The sequence below is a fragment of the Myotis nattereri genome, assembly GCF_964212035.1.
Source record: "Myotis nattereri genome assembly, chromosome: 13".
In the NCBI taxonomy this organism is placed as follows: Eukaryota; Metazoa; Chordata; class Mammalia; order Chiroptera; family Vespertilionidae; genus Myotis; species Myotis nattereri.
In genome coordinates this window covers 57,581,901-57,604,035 of record NC_138088.1, presented here as the reverse complement: position 1 = coordinate 57,604,035, position 22,135 = coordinate 57,581,901, and the positions used below count along the sequence as shown (strand labels likewise).

The window sequence follows — 22,135 nt, the reverse complement described above, 5'->3', positions numbered from 1 at the left end:
CTGAGTGCCCGCGGCGCAGGCTCACCTCGCTCCACACCAGCATCGTCCCGAACACCACCTGTAGGCCGTCAAAGAAGTTGTCCCCGATGATGATCACGGTGGCGCCGCCCGTGGTCCAGCCTTCACTGGGACTGATCGCCTTGATGCACGGAGTGGCTGCTCACACAAGACAGAGAAGGCAGACTTTAGCGCCCGGGCGGCCACGCCGGCCCTCGCCCACCTCGAGTCTCCCGGGCGCAGCAGGAGGGGAGGCGGGCCATGCCTCCGGGCGCCGGGCGAAGGGCGATCATAGATCAGCATGCTGATGTGTTTAAAGCAAACTATTAAATGTTTTATAAAGCAAAGGCCAAGCCGCAGAATACTAGGGAGCCAGAAAAAAAAAATAGCAAATTATGTGTCAGGGCAAATACGACTATTACAAATGATTAAGCCTCATGCGCACGCGGCGCGCCGATTCATCTGCTCCGCTGTCCGGGTCTGAGCAGAGTCAATCAAAAGGCTGTTGAGGGGCTGGAGGAGCAAGTGCCTGGCATTTCCATTCCTCGGGAGGGCTAATTGGGTTGGGCTTTTCCATCCGCGAACTTTGCCTTTTGGTTCAAAACTTCATTTTCCTCTGTCACTCCACAATTACTACTTTTCACTTTTCATCAGGGAAAAACAATCAAAAGCGCTCTATTAATACTTTTGTCAAAGGTACACGTTTTACATCTAATATTGTTTGTCGACAGGAATCCCCGAGCCGCGGGCCTGACCTCTCTTTGTCTCCCAAGCCCTCGCATTTGCATGAGTTATTACAACGGCGCTGCCGGCCTGGCCTGCGCACAGGCGGCCCTGCTGGAGGGAGGGGAGGGCTCCGGTGGTAGAGGGAGGGCAGGGGGGAGAGGGGCCGGGAGGCCACAGCCTGGGGAGGCAGGCAGGCAGGAGGCCTGGCAAGGTGCTCCCAGCAGCCCCGTGTGGAGGCCAGGCCGGCTGAAAGCTGTGGCCTCATGGAGGCTGCTTTGTTCCGGCCTTTGATCAGCCCCTCTGCTAGGTAGGGGCAGACCTTGTCTCCTGCCTTTGATGGCTTTTTGCAGGCAGGCCCCCTGCAAAGGAGGGGCTCCTTAGACACGCTGGCTGCCCATCCCTGCTCAGTGCACAAACGAGTCACTTGCAGGGCCTTCTCTGACTGGCTGGTGCCGTCCTGGGGCCTCTGGGCCCATCCTGCCTCTCTCCCTCTCTCCCACTGGTACCCAAAGAACAGCTGTGTGGCCTGTGGGGTGGGTGGTAGGCGGCCCCTAGGACTTGGCAGGTTTCCTGCCTGATGCTGGGTCCAGAGGTAGTAGGTGGCCCAGGCCTCCAGCCTCCAGCCTCCATCCACAGAGAGGAGGAGGCCCCAGCCCTGGGCCACCCCTGGGCTTGTCCCCTCTACCTCCCAGCTTCCTGGCGGAGTGGGTGCAAAGACGAGCCGTGGATGGAGGAACCGGACCCGCTTTGGTGTTTTCCTCCCAACAACCTCTGAGGACATCTGTCCAAAAAGTAGCCACTAATCCTGGGAGACAGAGAAGGGCTCCCCCCCACTCCCCCAGTAGCCGAGTGCCTGCTCGCTGCCCGGGGTGTGTGCGCAGACGGGTGCCCCCCAAGGCCGCGGTGGGGCCTGATCCGACTGCTTGTCTCATCGGAGCCCCCCGTGCAGCTCGGCGTCAGATGAATCATCTTTTCAGACTCCGGGTCAGACGTGGCCGCACGTCCTCCTAAGCGGGCGTTTTCCGGAAGCCCGCGTGGTGGCTCCCCGCCGGGTCACGGCGGCAATCGGCAGACACCGTCTAGTTAATCACCATTAGCTATTGTTGTTGAGCAGCCCGCCGACATGCACCTTCCTTTGTTTGCTCTAATGTCGGACTAGCGGGGGTTATATTTGCTCATTCCGCCAGCATCTCCCTCTGCAGCGGGAGCGCAGAGCACACACTGGGAGCCCGCCCTTAACTAGCGCTGTTGACTTCATGCTAATAAGTTCATACAAATTTTCATTTCTGAGGCTTCCGAATGACATTTGCTTTTCTTAATTGCATGGAGAGCATTTGAAAAGGATCAGCTCTCTAAAGACTGACAAGTCTCCTCGAAGGGGGTGACCTTCATCAGCACAGCCAATTATGGCAAATAATTCGCACCAAAAAAAATTACAGTAAACAAATTTACTTTGGAGGTGAGAAAAGAAGAAGAAGAAGAAAAAAAATCCGGGATCTACGGCGCGCACGCACGCACGCACAGGAGACTGCTATCTGGCAGCTGCGGCCCAGTGGAAGGCGCATCGCGGAAGGCGCGGCGCCGCTGGGCGGGGAGACACCGGCCTGGCCCGGCCTCCTCGCCGCCCGCCGATAGCCATCTTCCTTCTGCCTGTTATTTGCATACATTTCAATGCACATATAGAGAGGGAACATGTGTTCAGTGGGAACCATGGCAAAATGAATTACACAGACAGCGTTAGAGATCTAATGATATACGTGCACAATACACTCAAGCAGATGACGGGAGCTGGCACGCAGCTGAAGGTGGGGGAGAGGAGCAGGCCGGGTGGGAGGGAGCCCCCGGGGCCCCCGTCTCTCTCCCCCCGGGCCACTGTGGGAAGAGGTCCTGAGGACACATCCTGGTCTGGGAGCTCTCCTCTCGCTGTGGCTGCCAGGCTCCGGGAGGGAGGTGGGCCGTGCCTCCCTGCAGATCCGACATGAGCCACAGAGACTGTTTTTAACTCCAAGGACCCTCCAGCCTGCCGCCAGAAGAGGCGCTGGCTAAGAGCACCCTTGGCCTTGACCCCCTGCATCTTCCACCGCAGACCCCCACGTGGACTGGTTCGCTGGGGAGGGGGGGCCACGGTGCCCAGATTTGAAGGAACAAAAGTGAGGGAACTTGATGCCCACCGGCATGGTCGACCAGAACTATGGTCAACCAGATTTTTGCCTTTCTTTCTTTCTTTCTTCCTTTTTTTTTTTGGGGGGGGGGGTGGGTGGGTGGAGGTGTCTCGCTACCACATCCAGGATTCTGTGCATCCGCAGCCTCCGCCCCGGTCCCCCTTAATCAGCCAGCTCTCCCGAGTAATACCCCAGCGTTCGTCACCTTTCTCTGCATTCACAATATTGAGGCACTCAAACAGGCCTAATCTTGCCTCATGAAGACTCCTTTGTTCTGCCTGCTAAAATGTCTTGTAATTGTGCTTGGGATGTCCAGATGGCTGGCTGATACTCCAGCTGATAGGATTATACCTTTTACCTCTCCTAGGGCCATCTGTTCCCCTCGGCTCGCGAAAGCCCCACAGCCTGGATTCGGCCTCCTTATTGCATAAACCTAACCGCATTACGGCGCTTGGCATGCAAATCGCCGTGCGCTGCAGGCCGGTGCCGGGCAGGGCTCAGGGAGCTTTAAGCAGGGCTGGAGCCGTTTACGAGGGGACAAGTGACAAGGAGAGAAAAAAATGAAAGGCTGCGTGCGGCGGCGGGGCCGCGCGGGAAGGTGGCCGGCTGCTCTCCCCGCGCCCGTGTTCAATACTGTAAATAATCGGCCTCGCTTTCTGTGCGCGGAGGACGCCGTGGCAGCCATCCACGGCGACAGCAGGGGGAATTCGTTTGCTTGGAAACCCTCGGCGCGTGTGTACACACGGCTGGTGAATATTAGATGATTGGATAATGAGGTGTGAGCCAGGAGAGGCTGCACACAAGCAAAGCCTGCGGTTTACGGGGCACTTTTTCCTTCAAGCATGTGGGGCGGACGCGGAGCCAGCACCCCGCCCTGCGCGGCGTCCCCCCGCCAGGCGGACCGAGGTCCCCGGGCTTTGGGAACGAGGTGGCCGGACCCTAAAATGAACTCCCTAAGTGCCAGCTCTCCCCAGAAGGGACGGGATCACGGGGCACGTCTCTCTTCATCCGAGAGAGGAGCCTGCCGTGCTCTGTGGGGCACTTGAGGATCGGGCATCCGTTCCAAAACGCACACACAAGCCGAAACAGGGCTGCTTGGGCCTTTTCCTCGAAGACCTGCACGGGCTGGTTCCCCAGCACCTCTTTGCCTCTTCAAATGATGAGTTGCTCTCTGGGGTGGAACAGGTATTTCGATCTCCTTTCAAGAAAGGGACTTGGTTCGAATGTTGATTTCAAAAAGAATTGAGAAACAAGCATTTAAAAAAAAAAAAATCTTGATCCAAACTGCTCCTGCAAATAGCTTTTGATGAGCTGGGTTTCACCTCCAAGGTGCCCAGGAGTGGCCTTTGTTTTTCTAAATGCTGTATTTTCTGCTTACAGTCAAATGCTTTTTTCACGCTACTTACAAAAATAAATACTTGTACTTTGCTCAGATCCTAATAGCTCATTAGAGAAGGCTGGTTTTGGACCCAGACGACAACCTAACACCAGAGGGCTGAGGGGCCTCCTTGAACCTATCGCGTGGCGGGCTCGGGCTCTCTGGGGAAGCGGGGACGGAGGACGGGGATTCAACCTTCTTAATTGTGAGCCTCATTAGTGATGGTTGCTAGGCAAAACACACACCTACCTTCAGCGCACAGGAAGGAGACAAACAGTGCGTCACAGATGCTAATGACTCTGGCGCCCAAGGCGACCTTTAATTATTATATTTTTGTTCTCTTACACCTTAGTCATTAATGTAGAAAAACAAATGAGTTTATTTTTGTGGACCACAGCAGATTCATAAACTGTCCTCCAGTGCTCACGCCTGGATCACGTTCACTCGGACCATCTGCATGTGCTCCGTGCGTTTCCCTGGCATGTGTCTGCTGCTGAGTGCGGCTCCCGACCTGCAGAGCTCGGGAGGGAGGACCTCCCTACAGCCCCTCGGCCTGACGGGCTCTTTGCTCTAAAGCAGTGGTTCTCAACCTTCTGGCCCTTTAAATACAGTTCCTCATGTTGTGACCCAACCATAAAATTATTTTCGTTGCTACTTCATAACTGTGATGCTGCTACTGTTATGAATCGTAATGGAAATATCTGATATGCAGGATGGTCTTAGGCGACCCCTGTGAAAGGGTTGTTCGACCGCCAAAGGGGTCGCGACCCACAGGTTGAGAACCGCTACTCTAAAGAATTGAATTTTCCTGTTTTGTTTACAATTCACTTAAAAAAAAAAACTCACATTACTTTCTCAACAGTTCACATTGGTCTAAAGGTTTCAGCCCACAGGCACCGCAGTACGTGAGTGAGGGGCTTGGCAAAGGCCACGGTGTCAGAGCTTCTGAGTTCTGACTCGTTGACCAAGAGCACTTGTCCCTGCCTGTCTCTCTTACCAGTTAGTCTCTTTCAACAAGCAAAGCAAGAAGCCAAGTGGAAGCATTTGGCTATTTTTTCTCACCCACTCCACCCTGCCCCCATGGATGATCACCCCCCTCTCTCCATCCATTCATCATCCATCCATCTTCCATCCATCATCTATCCATCCACCCATCATCTATCCATCATCTATCTTCCATTCATCCATCCATCCATCCATCTTCCATCCATCCATCCATCCCCATCCATCCATCCATCCATCTATCCATCCACCATTCATCCATCCATCCACCCATCATCTATCCATCATCTATCTTCCATCCATCTATCCATCTTCCATCCATCTATCTATCTTCCAACCATCCACTCATCTTCCATCCATCCACCCATCTTCCATTCATCCATCCATCCATCCATCCATCATCCATCCATCCATCCATCCATCTTCCATCCATCCATCCACTCATCATCCATCCATCATCCATCTACCATTCATCCATCCATCTTCCATCCATCCAGCTATCCATCCATCTACCATTCATCCATCCATCCACCCATCATCTATCCATCATCTATCTTCCATCCATCTATCCATCTTCCAACCATCCACTCATCTTCCATCCATCTACCCATCTTCCATTCATCCATCCATCCATCCATCCATCATCCATCATGCATCCATCCATCCATCTTCCATCCATCCATCCATCCATCCACTCATCATCCATTCATCCATCCATCTTCCATTCATCCATCCATCTTCCATCCATCCATCTTCCATCCATCCATCCATCCATCCATCCATCTTCCATCCATCCACCCATCTTCCATCCATCCATCCATCCATCCACTCATCATCCATCCATCATCCATCTTCCATTCATCCATCCATCCATCCATCCACTCATCATCCATCCATCATCCATCTTCCATTCATCCATCCACCCATCCAGGGGAAGATATGGCCCTGGACTCCATCCTAGGCTGATGGGGCCAGGATGTAACCACCCACCAAAACATGCACCAAGTCTGTGGGGATGACCTTCTGGATGGGGGCTTAGGACAAGCCAAAATAAAACCAAACAAATTAAAACTCCAAGGAAAACTCTAAGCAAAAGAAAGCTTGGAAACAAACCAATACAGTGAAGGCCGTGGTGGGTGAGGGGACTGGAGAGGCTGAGCCCTCTTTAAGGGCAAGGAGGGAGGGGCCGGGCCCCTCTGGGCCACACCAGGCCCGGCCGGGCATGAGGGGGGAGGCCTGACCAGCGAGGGGTGGCGGGTGGGGACAGTAACTCAACATGAATCAACATAAAGGATGGTGCAAAGAAAAAGAAGCATCGCAAATAAAAAGAGACATGTAACATGTGCCTACCATTTTCCAGATAAGAAGGGGCCGTACCTTCTGACGGGTCGAGGCGGCGCGCCCGCCGCCCGTGTTTGGAGTTGTTGTGCACAAACATGTTGTCGGACACGGCCAGCACGTGGCCGTCCACGTTGACTGTGGTCGACACAACAACCTGCGAAGACGAAGTAGATTTGAAACTGGAGCCGGTGAGGAGAGCGCTGCCCCCTTCAGGGAGCGGAGCCCTCAGCCCAGGCTGGTGCCAGGAGCGTCTCCAGGCTGAGGGCGTCGCAGCGTTCTTTGGCTCACGGGGGTGGGTGGGTGGTTTAGTTTTGTTTGGTTTTGTTTTGACTCGGGATTGAAGCTCTTGAAAACCTGCTACCCTAATTACAGTTTAATCTCCTATTATGCTAACAAGTGCATTCAATTCAGAGAAATATTCTTCTAGCCATTAGCTTCAGAAACACCCCTCTGGCCACTCATTTTAAAGCTGCTGTTTTGATTGATCTGTTCACATATTGATTGGAGAGTTTATCTAATTAAAATTAGTTCACTTGAGACAGTCCTCCTTGAAGAGTGCTGAGGGTTCCGTTGCCAAAAAAGGCTTCATAAATCAGGAGGGGTCCTTCTGCCCGCATCCTCCCAGCGAACGCTGGGGTCAGTTTCCCAATCACAGGGGACCATCTGGTAGTGAGCGTGTTTGCATCTGAAAAGGCCGAGTTGAATAGGAATAGTGAGCGTGTTCTCAGCCCAGAGTAAGTATCCTTTCTCAAATACATGGCCAGGATGGCCAGGACCTGGCCTGCCCAGCAATGCCCTCTTGTTGGGGTGAGAGACTCCCATCTTAAGTCCAGGTCAGAGGGTGGCCAGGGAAGGGCCTCTTACTCTCAGAGGACGTGAAGAAGGAACTCTTGCAGGAGGAGGTGGGGAACCAGAGAGCCTTCTCAGGTGACCTGTGACCAGCATCCCAGAGGTGGGTCTGTGTGGTACATTATTTCCAGAGCAGCTGGGGCGGCAAACACGGGCCCAGGTGCAGTCTGGGGATGATGTCTTGCAGCAGGACTCCTAGGGCTGAGCCTGGATTTGGGGGGCAAGGAGCCTGGCTCTTTGCCACACGTGGGCAGTGCTGGGGGCTAGCACCACCTGGAGAACCACACCCCACAGAAACTCTGGGCTTGAGCAGGTGAGCAGGGAACCAGAGGGACTCACGTCCATGTCCACCTTCCCCATCGGTCTGCACACATCAGAACACGCCCCGTAAATGACTGTGAGAAGCCGAAGCTACAGTGACCCTTAGTCAATGCAATGTATCAACATCGGTTCCTCTGACGTAGCAAACGTACCACAAATGGCAAGACCTTACTAATCAGGGAAACTGAGGGAGGGGTTCCTAGGGGTAGGCAGATGGAAATTCTCCATACTCTTGTGAAATTTCCTATAAGCCTAAAACTGCTCTTTAAAAAACTATTAGGGAAAAAGTGATTTAAAAAAATCATGTTTGAGGGTTAAAAAAAGGCCAAAGCTACATACCTATACATGAATGCACGGTTAGTAACAGATTTTATAAAGCTCTCAGGCCCCACAAGAAGACTGAAGCGAGGCAGGGAGCACTGTACCCCCAAAGCTCCCTCCCTGGGGTGCCCTCCCTGACCATTCCCTCCCCGGTGGGCATCACCAAGACTGTGGGAGTCTCCCCAATATCAGGCCCCTCTGAGCCTTGAAAGGTGCCACCCACCATCAGTGTCCCCAGGCCCAGGGTCAGATCTCTCAGTGTCTTCTTTGCTGCCCAGAGGGCAGCACCCTGCACAGCCCGGGTGGAGAGGAGTCTGTGCCACCTCCTCGGCCTGTCTGCCAGGCCCCGCCCCCACACACTACCAGAGGAGGCTGCAAAGACCCACAACCAACACTGAGACACAGACTGGACCCTTTTAAAGTGACTAGACCTGGCATGTGAAAGAAACAAGAAACATAAAAATCAATCGAAGGGCACCGTCCTGCTGTCAGCCACATACAGGCCCGTCACCGCGGGAGGAGTGCCGTTCGGCACAGACAGCACAGACAAGCGGGGGTTCGCTCCTCGGCCTGGGCCCAGCCCGCGGTCCTACAGGAAGGGGCCGAGGTGCTGAGACCAGGTGGAAACACAGCGTGAGCCTGACCCACTGGTAAGGCCAGTGAAACCCCCGCAAGGCGGGGAGATTAGCCAGGGAGACAGAGGAAGTCTCCCCTGCAGCGTGGGCTGCACCTGGGACTGGCTCAGGGGAGAGCTCCACTCCGCTCAGAGGGATCACCCTCACCTGCGGGGCCCTGGGCGAGACAGACGGAGGCGGGCCCCACTGTTGGTGAGAGACACTGTCCCAGCTCCGGAGCCTGACGGGGCGAGCCCAAGCTCCCGTCTCTGATTGGCTAGTCGGCTGAAAGGACAGACTTCCCGTTTTGCTAAAATGCTAAAGCATCAGCTAAATTTCCAAAAACACTGTGAGCAATTTGATGGTGAACTCATCCGATCTAGTGGACATTTGTAGTTGCTGCCAAATTCTTCTCTGATTGGTCCAGGGACCAGCGGCAGGGTGTGTGGGACCCAGCCCCGAAGATGTTTTACAACTAAAATCAGCAAAATCATCCATCCTGTAGGCAGAGCACCCTTCACCCTGAAGTCACCTCCTAATCCTCCACAAACAAAGACAAGGGAACTGGGGCCTGGCTCATCATTTAGCCCCGAAGGCAACCAGCTCTCCTCCTCTCTCCTTGGGGTGAAGTCCTCGAAGCAAATCAGGGGGTGAGCCAGCCGGGCCCAGGAGCAGTCCAGGAACTGGGCAAAGAGCTGAGGAGGCAAGGACACGCCAGGCCTGGGGAGGGAAGCTGAGCCAGGAAATGGCTGACGTTTGCAGAGGCCAGCATCCCACAGGTGGGGAGGGCAGGTTTTGAGTGGACCCCTCTCCCCCAGGAAAAATCAACCAACCAATTGATTCCTAAAAGATCTCCCACACGGGCTCCCAATGCCAGTCACTCGAGCATGAACAGCCATGTACAACAGAGAAACAGGCTGGTTTAGATGCTAATGTTAAGAGAACTCCATGTGAAAAAATTAAAACAGTCCCTTTCAATCACACTCCTGAGGTTCACCATGGCCGCATGCAAGCAGAACCCCAACGTAACCTACAGCTCTGATAACTGACGCCTGGACATCCAGGTGCCGCCCTAGAGCTTGCCTGGTCATCAGGGCACAAGCATGGGTCATGTGTGCAGTGCCTCATGGGCCATGAATGGATGGATGGATGGATGGATGGACAGACACAATGCACCCGGCATCCTGAAGACGCCTGATTGTGTTTAAAGCATTTGACTTGAGGGTCTTGGTTTACTCCCACACCCTTGAGAACTAACGATCGTTTTCTGAACAGCTGCAACATCAGAGAATGCACACTTCATCTTAGCAGTCGGGACCGTGGCCCGCGGGTCTTGGACAAGCGTGTACCTGGAATCTCCGCATATCTCGAGGGTTGCCTGCATTCTTCAAACAGTTCTGATTGCACTTGAGGAAAAACTTTAGAAAGAATCTACAAAAATACAAAAAACAAGGATAATTGTTAGGGTTATCAGACAACAGACGAACACTTTTTGAAAGACACTCGTGCACGGGGCGTGGTGGGGGCTGCCCTGCCGACAGCCAGCATGGAAGAACTTCACCTGAAAGTAGTGATTTCCGTTGGACATGATGGGGTTCCGGGTTTTATTAGAACAACGGTGACTGATACTGGTGGCCGTCTCTCGCCTAGATCTTTGCACCACTGGCCGTGAGCGGTTAGGGACCCGTCCAGCCCAGAGGGGACCGCCAGTGTCAGCAAATAAAACCCCAGTACGCCTAGTTACACTTGAATTTTGGATAAACGATAATGTCTTTAGGAGAGGTATGCTATCCTGAAAAATTATTCTTTCTGTATCTGAAATTCAAATTTCACTGGGCCTGCCACACTCTCTCCGGCAGCCCTAACCCCAGAAGACATCACCACCTACATAAACGCACTTTTCAAGATGCTTTTTGAAATGCACCCAAGGACATGATCATTGATTTGAGAGAGAGAGAGAGAGAGAGAGAGAGAGAGAGAGAGAGGGAGAGGAACATTGATGTGAGAGAGAAGCATCGGTCAGTCATCTCCCCGTATATGCTCTGACCAGGACCAAACCCTCAACCCAGGTATGTGCTCTGATCAGGAAATGAACCCACAACCTTCCATGTACAGGATGACACTCCAACCAACGGAGCCATAACCACCTAGGCCAAGATGCATTTTTGAACTTACAATAGGTACAACTCTTAAGAAAAAACGATTGGGGGTGTTGTTTGGGGGATGACCATGACGTCTGTGAAAGGTCTACGTGTGTCTTTAAGGGAGTCATCAACGACCCTTGACAGGACAGTGACAGAGCGGGGGAAGCAGGCGCTGTCCGGGGCCAGCCCAAGCTCCTTAGCTCTCGCCGAGCCCTGCCCTTGCGCGGAGAGGCAGGAAGACTCAGGTCCTGACAGCGCGTTGAGCTGCTGTGACAGGAACATCATCATGTTGTCCTCCCCATCCCTACACATAGCTCAGTGACAGACGCGGATGCTCCGGCTCACGGGACAGGCATGTGGAGCCTGGCTGCCATACCAACCCCGGGGACAGCGGGGTCTTGTCCCTGCGCCCCTGGGGCCTCACCTGGAGAAGGCCACGGCCAGGGGAGCTCACTGCGGGTGTCTGAGCATCCCGTCCAACAAGGCGACACAAGCACCTTCTCCAGCTTCTCTCCGAATACCACCTGCCCTACGTGAGGACGTGCGTTCCTAGAGGGTTTCACATGGCTTCCCTGAACCAACCTGAGGCTCACGGTTCTTTGTGGACACGCGTCACACCCGAAAATGAGAAGCCTCCACAGGCCGAGGTCCGCCCCTGCTCCGGGCCCAGCAGACCCCGGGCGCCGTTCCGTCCCAGCAGGAGGAACGCCGATGGATGGCGGGAGAGCGGTGGCCACTTAATTAAACGTCCTTACATATGGCGCGGCCTCGCTATTTCAGGCCGGAATTTACATCTTTTATTAACTCACCTCACCTCCACGTTAGCTCGCGGTGCCTCGGAACACCATCTGCCATCAGCACAGCCAGTCACTTGAAATTCCACCCACCAATTTTTCCTAACAGCCGCCGCAATTAAGCGCCACGCGCGGCGGCGAGGTAAATTGGGCGCACCTGCGGCCACTCCGCACTTGAACTGCATCAGAAGGGGCCTAACAAGGTGAGGGCGGCACAAAGTTATCGTCCTCTCAGGCAATTAGGTTTTCACTTCGGGGACAGCCGCGCGGTGCAATTATGCCGCCCATTACCAGCCGGCTAATCTCCGGAGCAGGCGCCTGCCGGAGAGGCGGCTAGTCCTGTGGAGCCGGCTCCGGGAGCGCCCTTTGTGCCGGGAAAGACACCCCCTCCCCAGGAGCTGCTCCAGTTCCTCCAAGTCTTTTCAGCCGGTTCACCCCTGAGCCTCCGTGAGGCTTGGAGGTCGCCTGGCCAGCCTCTGCCTCGCTCGGCATGAGGCCCAGCGGGGCCTCCACTGTCCTCCGGTGCAGAAAGTAGCCCAACCGAGTCAGGGCTGGGTACCCTCCAGGGTCGACTCGGGAGCAGGTGCGCTCACACACACACTTGTCTGGGATGGGCTCCTATCCCAGCGCCTCCCGACATAAGGACTTGGGAGGGGTCTGGAGTGTGTGGCCCGGGGAAGCAGGGTCCCTTGAAGAATTCCGGTCCCAAGGGCACACACCAAGTCAAGGACATGTGCAGGGACAGACAGGGGCAGCTTCGGCCGGGAGGAGGGGAGCCCTGTGCTGACTCGTCTTGGTCACGGTGAACTCGGGGATTCAACGGAGCCTCCAGGAGGCGGGCGGCCCAGTTGTGTCCGCGCACATGGACACACGACTGGAAGTGCCCGGTGAGACTCACTGGGACGATGTTTGGGGAGGGGGTGAGGCCACCGAAGGCCCGACGGGGAGGTCATTCTGGACTCAATGGCCCTCGAATGGGCTTTTTTCCCTAAGAAACATCTGAGCATCACTTTACATATCTCCCTTCCAGAGGCCGGGACACAAAGGGCTTAATCCTCTTGTTAAGAAAGGAAAAATCTTTCCAATGTCAGGAAATCTTTGGCGTGCACACCAATAAACTCTTTATTACGGCTCAGCGCGGGCTGGCTGCTCGATGGCCGGGGCGATAAAAATCCTAACCTGTCATTAGTACATTACGCTTAATTGTGTACAGTGCGTTTCCTGTTGCAGCTGTTGGCCCATCATCAAAATGACCATTATGTACACTAATTCCCTGACCCTGTCTTTATTTCCCTAAAGAGTCGTCATCTTTCACAGTAGGTACCGGAGTAAATCAAGCTTGAAATATGGGCTTTATTTACTTGTTTCTCCCAGGCAGGCGGGAGGCGGCCACGCCGGGCACAGGGCAAACTCCCCCATAATATTCTGCTCGGAATCGACCTGCTCAACCCTGGGAAGTCCTCGGGGCGGTTAGAAGCGGGGAAGGTGTGACGTCGCCACTCCTGGAATCCTGCTTCCTCCTCCTGCGCGTTTGGGATGAGGGGAGAATGCCACCCGGGCGACCTCATTGGCTCTGAGAAGAGCGGGTTTCGGGGGATGTCCCTCTCACTCAGGAGCTCCCTGTGGACACGGACATGGGGCCTCTGCGCGCTGAGGTCAGCACCTGGGACCTTCCATGCGACCTAGGAAGTCGCAGGCCTGCCGTCCCTTCTGCAGGGACGGGACTCAGTTGCTCCCAACCGCGCCATGGCCACAGCTGTGCCCGCCGAAGCAACTTAAGAGTGGGCTCCCAGTGGCCTCCGTGTCAGCATCCGCTCGGACAACGCCCGCGCCGAGGGGCGCTCTCCGTGGCGGACCCTGGGGCCGAAGCCGGGTAACGGGCTGGGGCGTCGGACGTGGGCCGCTCCGGCCACCCCACCCCGCGGGGCGAGCCCCCGCCGCAGTAACTAACCCCGAAGTGGGCTCCCTCTCTGTGTGTTTAAGCCATGAATTAGTTCATTTATATTTACTTTTATGAAGCTGATTAACCAGAGCCTCTCTATCTGATGAAAATCATTTTAATTGTAGTGTGAGGCTCCTGTGTAATATCCATTACGTTATGAACTGTTTAAATTCTACATGGGTATTGTGCAAATTGGCCCTCTGTGAGCGCGCCGGCAATTAGGACCAAACGGCGCTCCCGCACGCCACTCCAGAACTTTGTGGCGTGGGTCAGGACGCTCGGAAACAAAGGAGGCCGTTTAATTGTAATTTAATGGAATATCAAGGAGTCCGTGGCATTAGACGCTGGCAACCGAGAGCAGGAGAGAAAAATTAACTGCAATTATGTTTGATTAAAGCCATCCTTCTCAATAATCAGTGGTCCTGACAGGCCATGGGGCTCTCGCGGGTTCCAGGATGGCAAAAGGTGTTGAGCAATATTAGGGCCAATAAAGGGGATATTAGCATAGCTAATTACAGCCCTGCAGAACCTGCAAAGGGGGCCGCTGTGTATTGTAATGTGTGAAGTAATTGGCCAAGGCCGTTATCAATTACGTAAGGAATGAATTTGGTTTGTCAGAGAAAAGTGAGGACGCATGTCAGCTGACACCTCTCCTCTCCCGCCTGCTTCCCTAACGGAGAAGAACTTGCCCACGTTCAGCAAAAGCCGCCACTTACCACTGGCCAGGTCGCTGACAAAATTCCGTTGCGGGTGAGTGGTGGGTAATGAATACCCCTCGCCCGCACCACCGGCCCCATGGCTGCTGCTTTTCACCCAACTGAAGCCACTAATCACGTCATAACGACTCCTTCCCCTCTGGTCAAAGGAGAAATAGATGGTCTCCTTAGAAATGCTGGGCGTCCCCTTGGTGGCCTCCTGCATCACCTACTCTCAGCGTCTCAGGAACCCTATGTGTGGGGACTGTTTCTCTTTTTTTAAAAAAAAAAAAAAGATGTATTTTTATTGATTTCAGAGAGGGAGGGGGAGGGAGAGGAAGAGAGAGAGAGAAACATCAATGATGAGAGAGAATCATGGATCGGCTGCCTCCTGCACGCCCCCTACTGGGGATTGAGCCTGCCACCCAAGTATGTGCCCTTGACCGGAATCCAAGCTGGGACCCTTCAGTCCACAGGCGGACGCTCTACCCACTGAGCCAAACTGACTAGGGCATGTTTTTAATTTTTAATTGTTCCTTTTTAGTCTGTTCCAGGCTCGGTGTTGCCGGTGCTTGAAGACGTGAGTGACAGCGTGTTGCAAGGTGGGACCCTGAGGGGTCCCGTGAAGACAGGAGCGGGCATTCCTAGCGGCCACCTTAGCACAGGTTTAAATGCCACCCTGAGGAAGGAGCCCAGGTTCCCCCAGACGCCACCCGCCCCGAACTCCAGCCTCAGGCCTAGCAGCTGGCCTTCTCTCGGGGCCTCAATTATGGGAAATCTGGGAATCCGAGTCGACAACGAGAAGCAGGGGGGTCTTCAATGGGGGACGGCTCACTTGTCCATCGTAAGGCAGAGCCCTCAATAAGCAGCAAACTAACGGGGCAACGGATGGGCCTCCGTGTCATCAATCAACACCCCCAGGCGCTCGCGTGCGGACTGTGGCACTAACGGCTTGCGGAGGTCCCTGCAAAATGGGGAGACCCCGTCCCAGATGCAGCCCCCACTGTTCCAGCTACTGAATCCGGAACGCAGTGCCCAGAGAGTGTGTTAACACCTAACCACCCTCGCAAGAAAATGTGAGCGTGGACAACCAACCAGAAAAGGCAGGCGTAGACGTCCCCACGGGTGCCGGGGGCTGGGGGAGGGGGACGGGGCAGCCACAGCTCCATGGGTTCACCTTTGGGGTGACAGACCGCCTGGAAGTAGATGGTGTGGAGATTGCACAACCTTGCGAACGCATTCCATACCACCGAGCCGGTCACGTGGACATGGTTCATTTCTAGTTATGTCCCTCTGGCTTCAGTCCTAGCACAGGAGAATGTCCCTCTGGCTTCAGTCCTAGCACAGGAGAAAAGTCCCTCCCCAACCCGCTCCCCCATGAAAGAGGAGCAGGAAGACGTCCCAGGGTCCTCCTGGGGTGCCTGGGTCGCAGCTCTATCTGTGTGGGACTGTGCTCTTGGCAGGAAACAGTTAAAGAGTCGAACGGGAAGACAGAGCCTTTAAGAGACTTTTCTCTGGCTGATAAGAAAGTGACCGGGCGGAGTGCTTCCTCGAAGTCCCTGCTAATTACTGGGAAGTCCCTGAGAGCGTGGCCGCAGCTGCGGTGCGTGCGCGCCGGCCATCAGTCGCTGCCGTATTGATTACTGAGCAATCCTAGCCGATCGGGTGGTGGGGCCGGGAGACAGGGCTCCCTTCACAGAACCTGTAATGAGCAGTTGCTACACAAGACTACATTCTGCTGACATCAGATCTGCGCACCGAGATAGGACACAGGTCAATACGGATCGGATTTCCAAAATGCGAGGGTCTTAATGTCAGGCCTCTCTCTCCGGCTCCCACTCCTGCCATTAGCGACCATGGGGCTCACGTGCCTCCGTGCCAGACGGGAGGAAAATCTGCCCCATTAGTCTGATTTATTCTTCAAATATGCCATGACAAATTGCTTTAACACCAGACTTATTAAATTCTTGTACATTTCAAGTTATGAGTCTCATATACTGGTGCCTACATGACGTCATCACGGAGAGGGCAGGGGGTGACAGTATTGAATTTTACAGCTGGGCCCAGATGTCCTTGGCGAGGGGGGCCCCCTCCCCGGGAGAGAGGGCTAAGAGGCCTGGCTCCCCACGGCGGGTCCCGGGGCTCCGTGGGCGCCGTCCCCCGGCACGCACGCCGCCCGGCATGTCACTGTAGACGTCGGAGGATTGGGAAATATCCACGGCTTGACTCTCGGTTCAGCGCCGGCTGGCCTTTGTCTGGAGGGCTGCTCGGCCGCTGCGGGGCCGGTCTCCGGTGGACGGGAGCTATTTTACTTCCCTTCGCCGGAGTAACCGCACCGCATTAACAATATTTGTACTACAATCGCCCAGGGACCCACTTCCCAGATTCTATCACTTCTTTATCTCCTGACAAATACCTCACTATCGAACATTATTAGGTTTAGAAAATTAACCCTTCACAGTCGGGAGCCACGCCAGGCCCCCGCCGTCCCTCCAAAGGGCCTTATCGCGAAGCTGGTGCTATAATGGTTTCTCTTTTCATCACAATTTCAGCCGCGGCTGTCAAGAGGCTCTTATAGATACCACGATCTTGTTCTTTCACGATGATTCTCATTAAAATGATGCCAAGGAGATCTGATGGGATTTAATAGCTTCGCCGGCCGGTTCCGCAGCCCCCGCCGAGCACGGAGCCCGCCGAGCCCTCCTGTTGGGGAAATTTGTATGACTTGCATTAAACTTTTCCGGGTGGTTTTAATGTGTGCAGATAAAGTAAAGCCCAGGTAGGCCCTGGGAAGGCAAGCGCCTGCCTCCCAGAGCTCCGCGCGCCGCCCGCCGCCCCGGCCGCTGTCAGGATGCCAGTGAATGTTTTCTGGAAGGTTCTGATGCTGCGCGATAGTTTTGATAAGGTTATCTGTGTAAAAGAAGTCAACTGCACAACACAGCGGCGAGTGACGTGCCGTGTTTACACCGGGCTCCCGTTTCAAGAGCCTGTCTCGCGCCCTCTCCCCCCCCAACCTATTCCTCTATTTCTAATGGGCGCCGCAGCCCTGACATCATTTCCCCAGCAGATCATTCGCGCTGTCAGTCAGCCTGTATTTTGTCTCTCGCTGCGGGCTCATTAAAACCGCTCCCTCGCTCCCTCTGGACACGGCTCCTCTATTTGCCAGCTCTGATCATGAAGCTCCTACTTAAGAAAAATGCCAGCATCACTTGGCTCACAGCAGATGCCCCCGTGACTTGTTGCCAGCGCCGGGGGTGGGTGGGACTTTCGGAGACTTTGCGCACGGAGATGACGCCCCTCTGCTTATCCGAACTTCGGGGGGGCAGACCTCTCCCGCCCCACGTGTGCGCGCGACTCTAGGGGCGTGAACCGGCCACGCTCTCCCGGCTGTTCTGATTTCTGTGGGCAAGCGAGATCATTCCCAAAACCAATGGGACTTTTTTTGTGTGTGGTTTTCTTTCCCCTCCCCACCCCACCCCCCGCCCCCAATTTTCAAGTGGAAAAGATCTTTTCTTGCTCAGAGGCACAGCTTCCCCACGCACGCCCCCTCGCTTCAGGAGGAACGATCATCTTTGCGGGTTGAATTATTAATAATAAAAAAAAAAAAATCCCATTTTAAATCAAGCCCGCACACCCACGGAGGACACCGGTGTCGAACCTGCCGACGTCGCCTCTCTAGCCTTTTAGGTCCTGATTAAAAACTTATTAAAACATTATAAATGATTAATGGGAGCCCAGCTCTGAGTGGCAATTATTAGTTTTAATGCAGGTAATGCAGCTTAATGAGGGGGCACATGTGTGCGAAGCTTTAACTTCATTACTCCTGCGTGTCAACAAATACAAGAGAAATGTGTGTCCGGGTCATCCATTACCCGGAACAGCCCCGCGCTCCTCTCCTGGCCGCCCCGTGCTGATGAGCCGGGGCCATAAATTAATCCCTTTCCGTGGCTCAGGGCCGGGCTGAGGTGTGAGAACCCGCAGGCCTGGCCGGGCTCCCCACGCTGCCGCCTGTGAACAGTCCTCCGTGTCGCTCTTCTGGAGCCTTCTGCACACGGGGACGCTTCCCTGGGACGGCTGCCGGTTCTCATTGTCTCGGCTCAGACACGCACGCTCCCACCTCGGGAGCTGGGCCACTTTCCTTGCTAGTTTTGCAAGGTTTACAGAGGAGTTGGGCTCTCCTTCGTGTTACTGCGGTTTTCCTAAATGTTCCTCGTCTACATGCCCATCCTCCAGAGCGTGGGGGGAGGGGACAGAAAGAGTGGACACTGTCCCCCGCCCGCCATGAGGGAGGCGCCCTGGTGCCGGGAGAGCAGCCCAGGAAACCCAGTCAGCGCCTGCAGCAGAGGAGAGGCAGGGGAGGCCCAGGGCCCGGAGGAGGCTGCGTGAGAACGGCTGCATCCTGGGTGCTGAGTGTGGGGGCCCAAGTGCCTCCTCCAGCCACAGAGAAGCCCAGACCAGTCTCGGCCCCACCTGGGACCCCCTCCCGGGCCTGCGCACAGCCCGCAGCGGGGGGCGGGCGTCTCGGCCCAACTTGGCAAGTCACCTCTTATTTTCTGTGTTTGTGACAAGCAGCGAGAGCCAGGCCGATCCCCACTATCTGTTTGAAGAGGATTCAGGACTATTTGCATCATTTTATCGCTAATGTATAATATATGGCTCTAAAGCGAGCCCGAGCACTGCCTTGTTACTGAGCATAAAAAAGTGAGGGCAATAAAGATACATTAGCCCTCTGAAGCGCAGCGGCTGTGATGCAGGCAGGAGAGGTTGCTGCTCCGAGTTAAGAGGCAACCTTTCTGCCTGACTAAGACAATGGAAGAGTAAAGAAAATGTCAAATCAAGAAAAGCTGGATTTAGAGATGAGGCGGCCCCGGATGACGCCGGTGCCATATTTTGTGAGACTGTAATGCTGTTGGCAGCAAAGATCCGTGTTTCTGATTCATCTCGGGCCGCATGGCAAAGCTTTGTCAGTCTGTGCAAGGTATAAATAATTCAGGGTGAGAGATGGCAATTACAGGGCCCTGCACAACCAAAATGAATATTTTATGAGGACTAAAACTGCTCTGGAATGAATCATACACATGGAGTCGCACACACATGGCGAGTGGGCTCGCACATGCCAGCCCCAAGGAGAGAGGAGCAGGGCCCCTGCCCCTGTCCGGGGTTGGGGTGGGGACGAGGAGCCGGCCAGCGGCAACAGCACACCCCCAAGCTGCCGGCCAGGCACCCCACACTCCTGATAGAGGCCCCGTGCCCGGGAACGCCCCTCGGGGGGCACAGAGGCCACACAGCATCTCATGGTGGTACGCCTCACAAGCTTGCTTTTCCATGCGTCCTTCCCAACCAGCACCGGCCTCTGCTTACTGTCCCGGTGGCTCAAACCACTGATCAGTGCAAGCCGCGTGGTGCTGTGGGGGAGTGAAGCTCTGACTCCAAGTGGAGGAGAAGGAACAGTTCTGTCATCCTCCGTGAAACTGGGGGGCTGGCGGGAGGAGGGGCCGGGGGAACCTCGGCACGTTTTACACACACACACACACACACACACACACACACACACACACACACCCGGCGTGATTTCTCACTTTCCTTCCAAACAGAAGCACGTTCTAGGCTCTTCCTCCGTCTCTGGGCCTGAATCTGACTTCTATGGCCCAGCTCAGCCGACCGGAGGGTGGGACAGTGGCTTCTTCTGTCCAGGCTCCCAGGAAAGAGCTGCTTTCCTCACTCCGAGCAGCGGACACGACTGAGAAAGGTAGGATTATGCCAAAGAGATTTCTTAAAGGCTGAAAGGATGGTTTCATCTGTTACATTTCCTCCAAAAATGCTCCTGGTGAATTGCTAGAACAAACAACAACATTGTTCGTGGGGCCGCGGAGGCCAGGCCCACTGGTGAATGGCCATTGTGTTTGTCCAGCTACTGATACCTGGGCTTTTGTGGCGGAAAGAAGGCCGGGGGCCGTGACATCAGCGCAGCACAAGCGTCCCTCTGTGCAGGCACCGGCGCGGGCCCCGGGCGCGGTGGGAACCAGCACCCGATCCCTCCGAGAGGGTTCCTTTAAATCCAACGCCAGCGCATTGTTTATGAAAACAAGGCTATTAGGTATATTAATAATTTGATAAATAGGGATTGGCCCTTAATTATTCATGAGGAACATTTGGCAACAGTAAAATTATATTCGCAGAACAGGTTTATACACCAGCTAATTATAAATTAAGTATGCAAGAGAAAATTGCTAACCTTGAAATTAAAATATTTTATGATTCTGCAATTACCAAAAAAAAAAAAAGTAGAGAATTATCAAAACCCCAGTGTGCGCAGAGTACACGGGACTCCACAGATGGCACGGCGTGGGCCAGGGGAGTGACAACAGGGAAAGTGGACCAGAAGAGAGCCCCCGCCTCCCTGCAGCCCAGGAGGGAGGGGGCAGGGCCTCCAGACCACAGAAACTTTCCAGGGGGATCACCTGACAGAACCAGCACCATCCCCTCCGCCAAGGCAGCCAGCATCCTCCGGAAGCTCCCGTCTGCTCTTGGCGAAAGACACGGCATGTCACCTCTGCTTGCTGTCCAGCCCTGGCCCATGGCAGCCAGCCTGTTCCCATCGCTGTGTTCGGGGCCCACAAGGAAGCCCGAAACCCCCTCTGCCCGCTTTCCAGCCGTCCTGCTGGGGCGGGTCCACAGGGAAAAGGTTGGTGCTGATGACAGAGAGGCGCGCAGTGCCACTCCTGCCCACTAGAGGGCTTCTCCCGCAGCGTGGAGGGGGCGCAGGCAGTCACCCCGGTGCCACCAGGACTCAGCTCCTTCTGCAAACTTGGGACCCACCCCTCCTTCCCCTGGGTGTCCCACCTCACTCTCTGGCTCCTCTGCCCTCAGGCTTCCTGGTCAGGAGCTCTGTCCACACCCACTCATGACCTCCGCAGCCCCCGCTGCGAAATGCCAGCAACACAGGCCAGTGAGTGTCACAGATATTTCCCTTTAGACACGTGGTAGGGGAAGCCAGGCGAGGCCTTCCCTCGGCGTTTAATGCCTAGACAGCCTCAGCCTTCACTGGGGCTGGTGTTAAAGGAACTGAGGGCAGCCACCAGGAGGAATTACGTGCAGAATATCCTGTTTAAAGGAAAAAAAATGGGCCGTGCTGCTTCCTTTCCGTGGCTCCGTCACATGTTCAGAAAGTGCCCACGGCAGCCACGTGGTGAGTGCAAGGCCAGCGCCACGGCTGACGGCGCCGGGACTCGGACCCCGCGCTCTGGCCCCGCTCCTGACATCACAGGGAACATGAGCAAAACCCGCTTCGGTGCTTTTTTTTCTTTTTGGTTATGAGGAGCCCTGACTTCCCCGAGAGCAAAAAGCCTCGTTAATTGCTCCCGTAACCGAGACCACAGCGTGGGCGCCCCTGCCTGCCCGGCCACCTCACCGCACACGCCGCCGGGGTCAGGCAGCCTTTTCATGTAGAAAGTCCTTCATCAAAATGCTCGTGGCGTCCGTCTTGTAGTGCAGACACAGCACCTTAAATTAACATGCGGGGACCTGCGGCAGGCGTGCGTCGGGGCTGCCGTACAAGCGCTCCTGGCCGGTGGCCTGCGGGGTCGCGACACCCACCCGGCTCCGCCAGCGCCGACCGGCCTTGCTCCAATCACAGGGCAGGCAGAGACACCGTCACCACCCAGGACCCCCAAGGCCCGGAGGGAATCCAAACTTGAGGACAAATCAGCAAAGAGGACGTCCGGTCCTGCGGCGATGCCTGGAGGTGATGCCTGGAGGTGTGACGCGCACGCCGGGCAGCCTCCCGTCTGATTTTGGGCACGTCTGTGAGCCGCCCTTCGGCCAATTAGCTGCACTCCAGCGGCTGGGG

At 55.2% G+C, this 22,135-nt stretch overlaps 1 protein-coding gene across 4 annotated transcripts in view; it reads right to left on the bottom strand.

Annotated features, from left to right (window-relative positions):
• Positions 1–22,135, bottom strand: part of EBF3 (EBF transcription factor 3) — a gene marked incomplete at both ends in the record, with an annotated part of 114,028 nt that overhangs the window by 29,336 nt on the left and 62,557 nt on the right. For 3 of the 4 annotated variants that reach the window (XM_081105392.1, XM_081105391.1, XM_081105393.1), the window contains 3 exons: positions 26–156; positions 6,616–6,760; positions 10,061–10,142. In XM_081105392.1, the coding sequence (XP_080961518.1) occupies positions 26–156; positions 6,616–6,760; positions 10,061–10,142 (358 nt within the window). The remainder of the gene's footprint in view (positions 1–25; positions 157–6,615; positions 6,761–10,060; positions 10,143–22,135) is intronic. The other variant, XM_081105394.1, reaches the window with a different exon arrangement.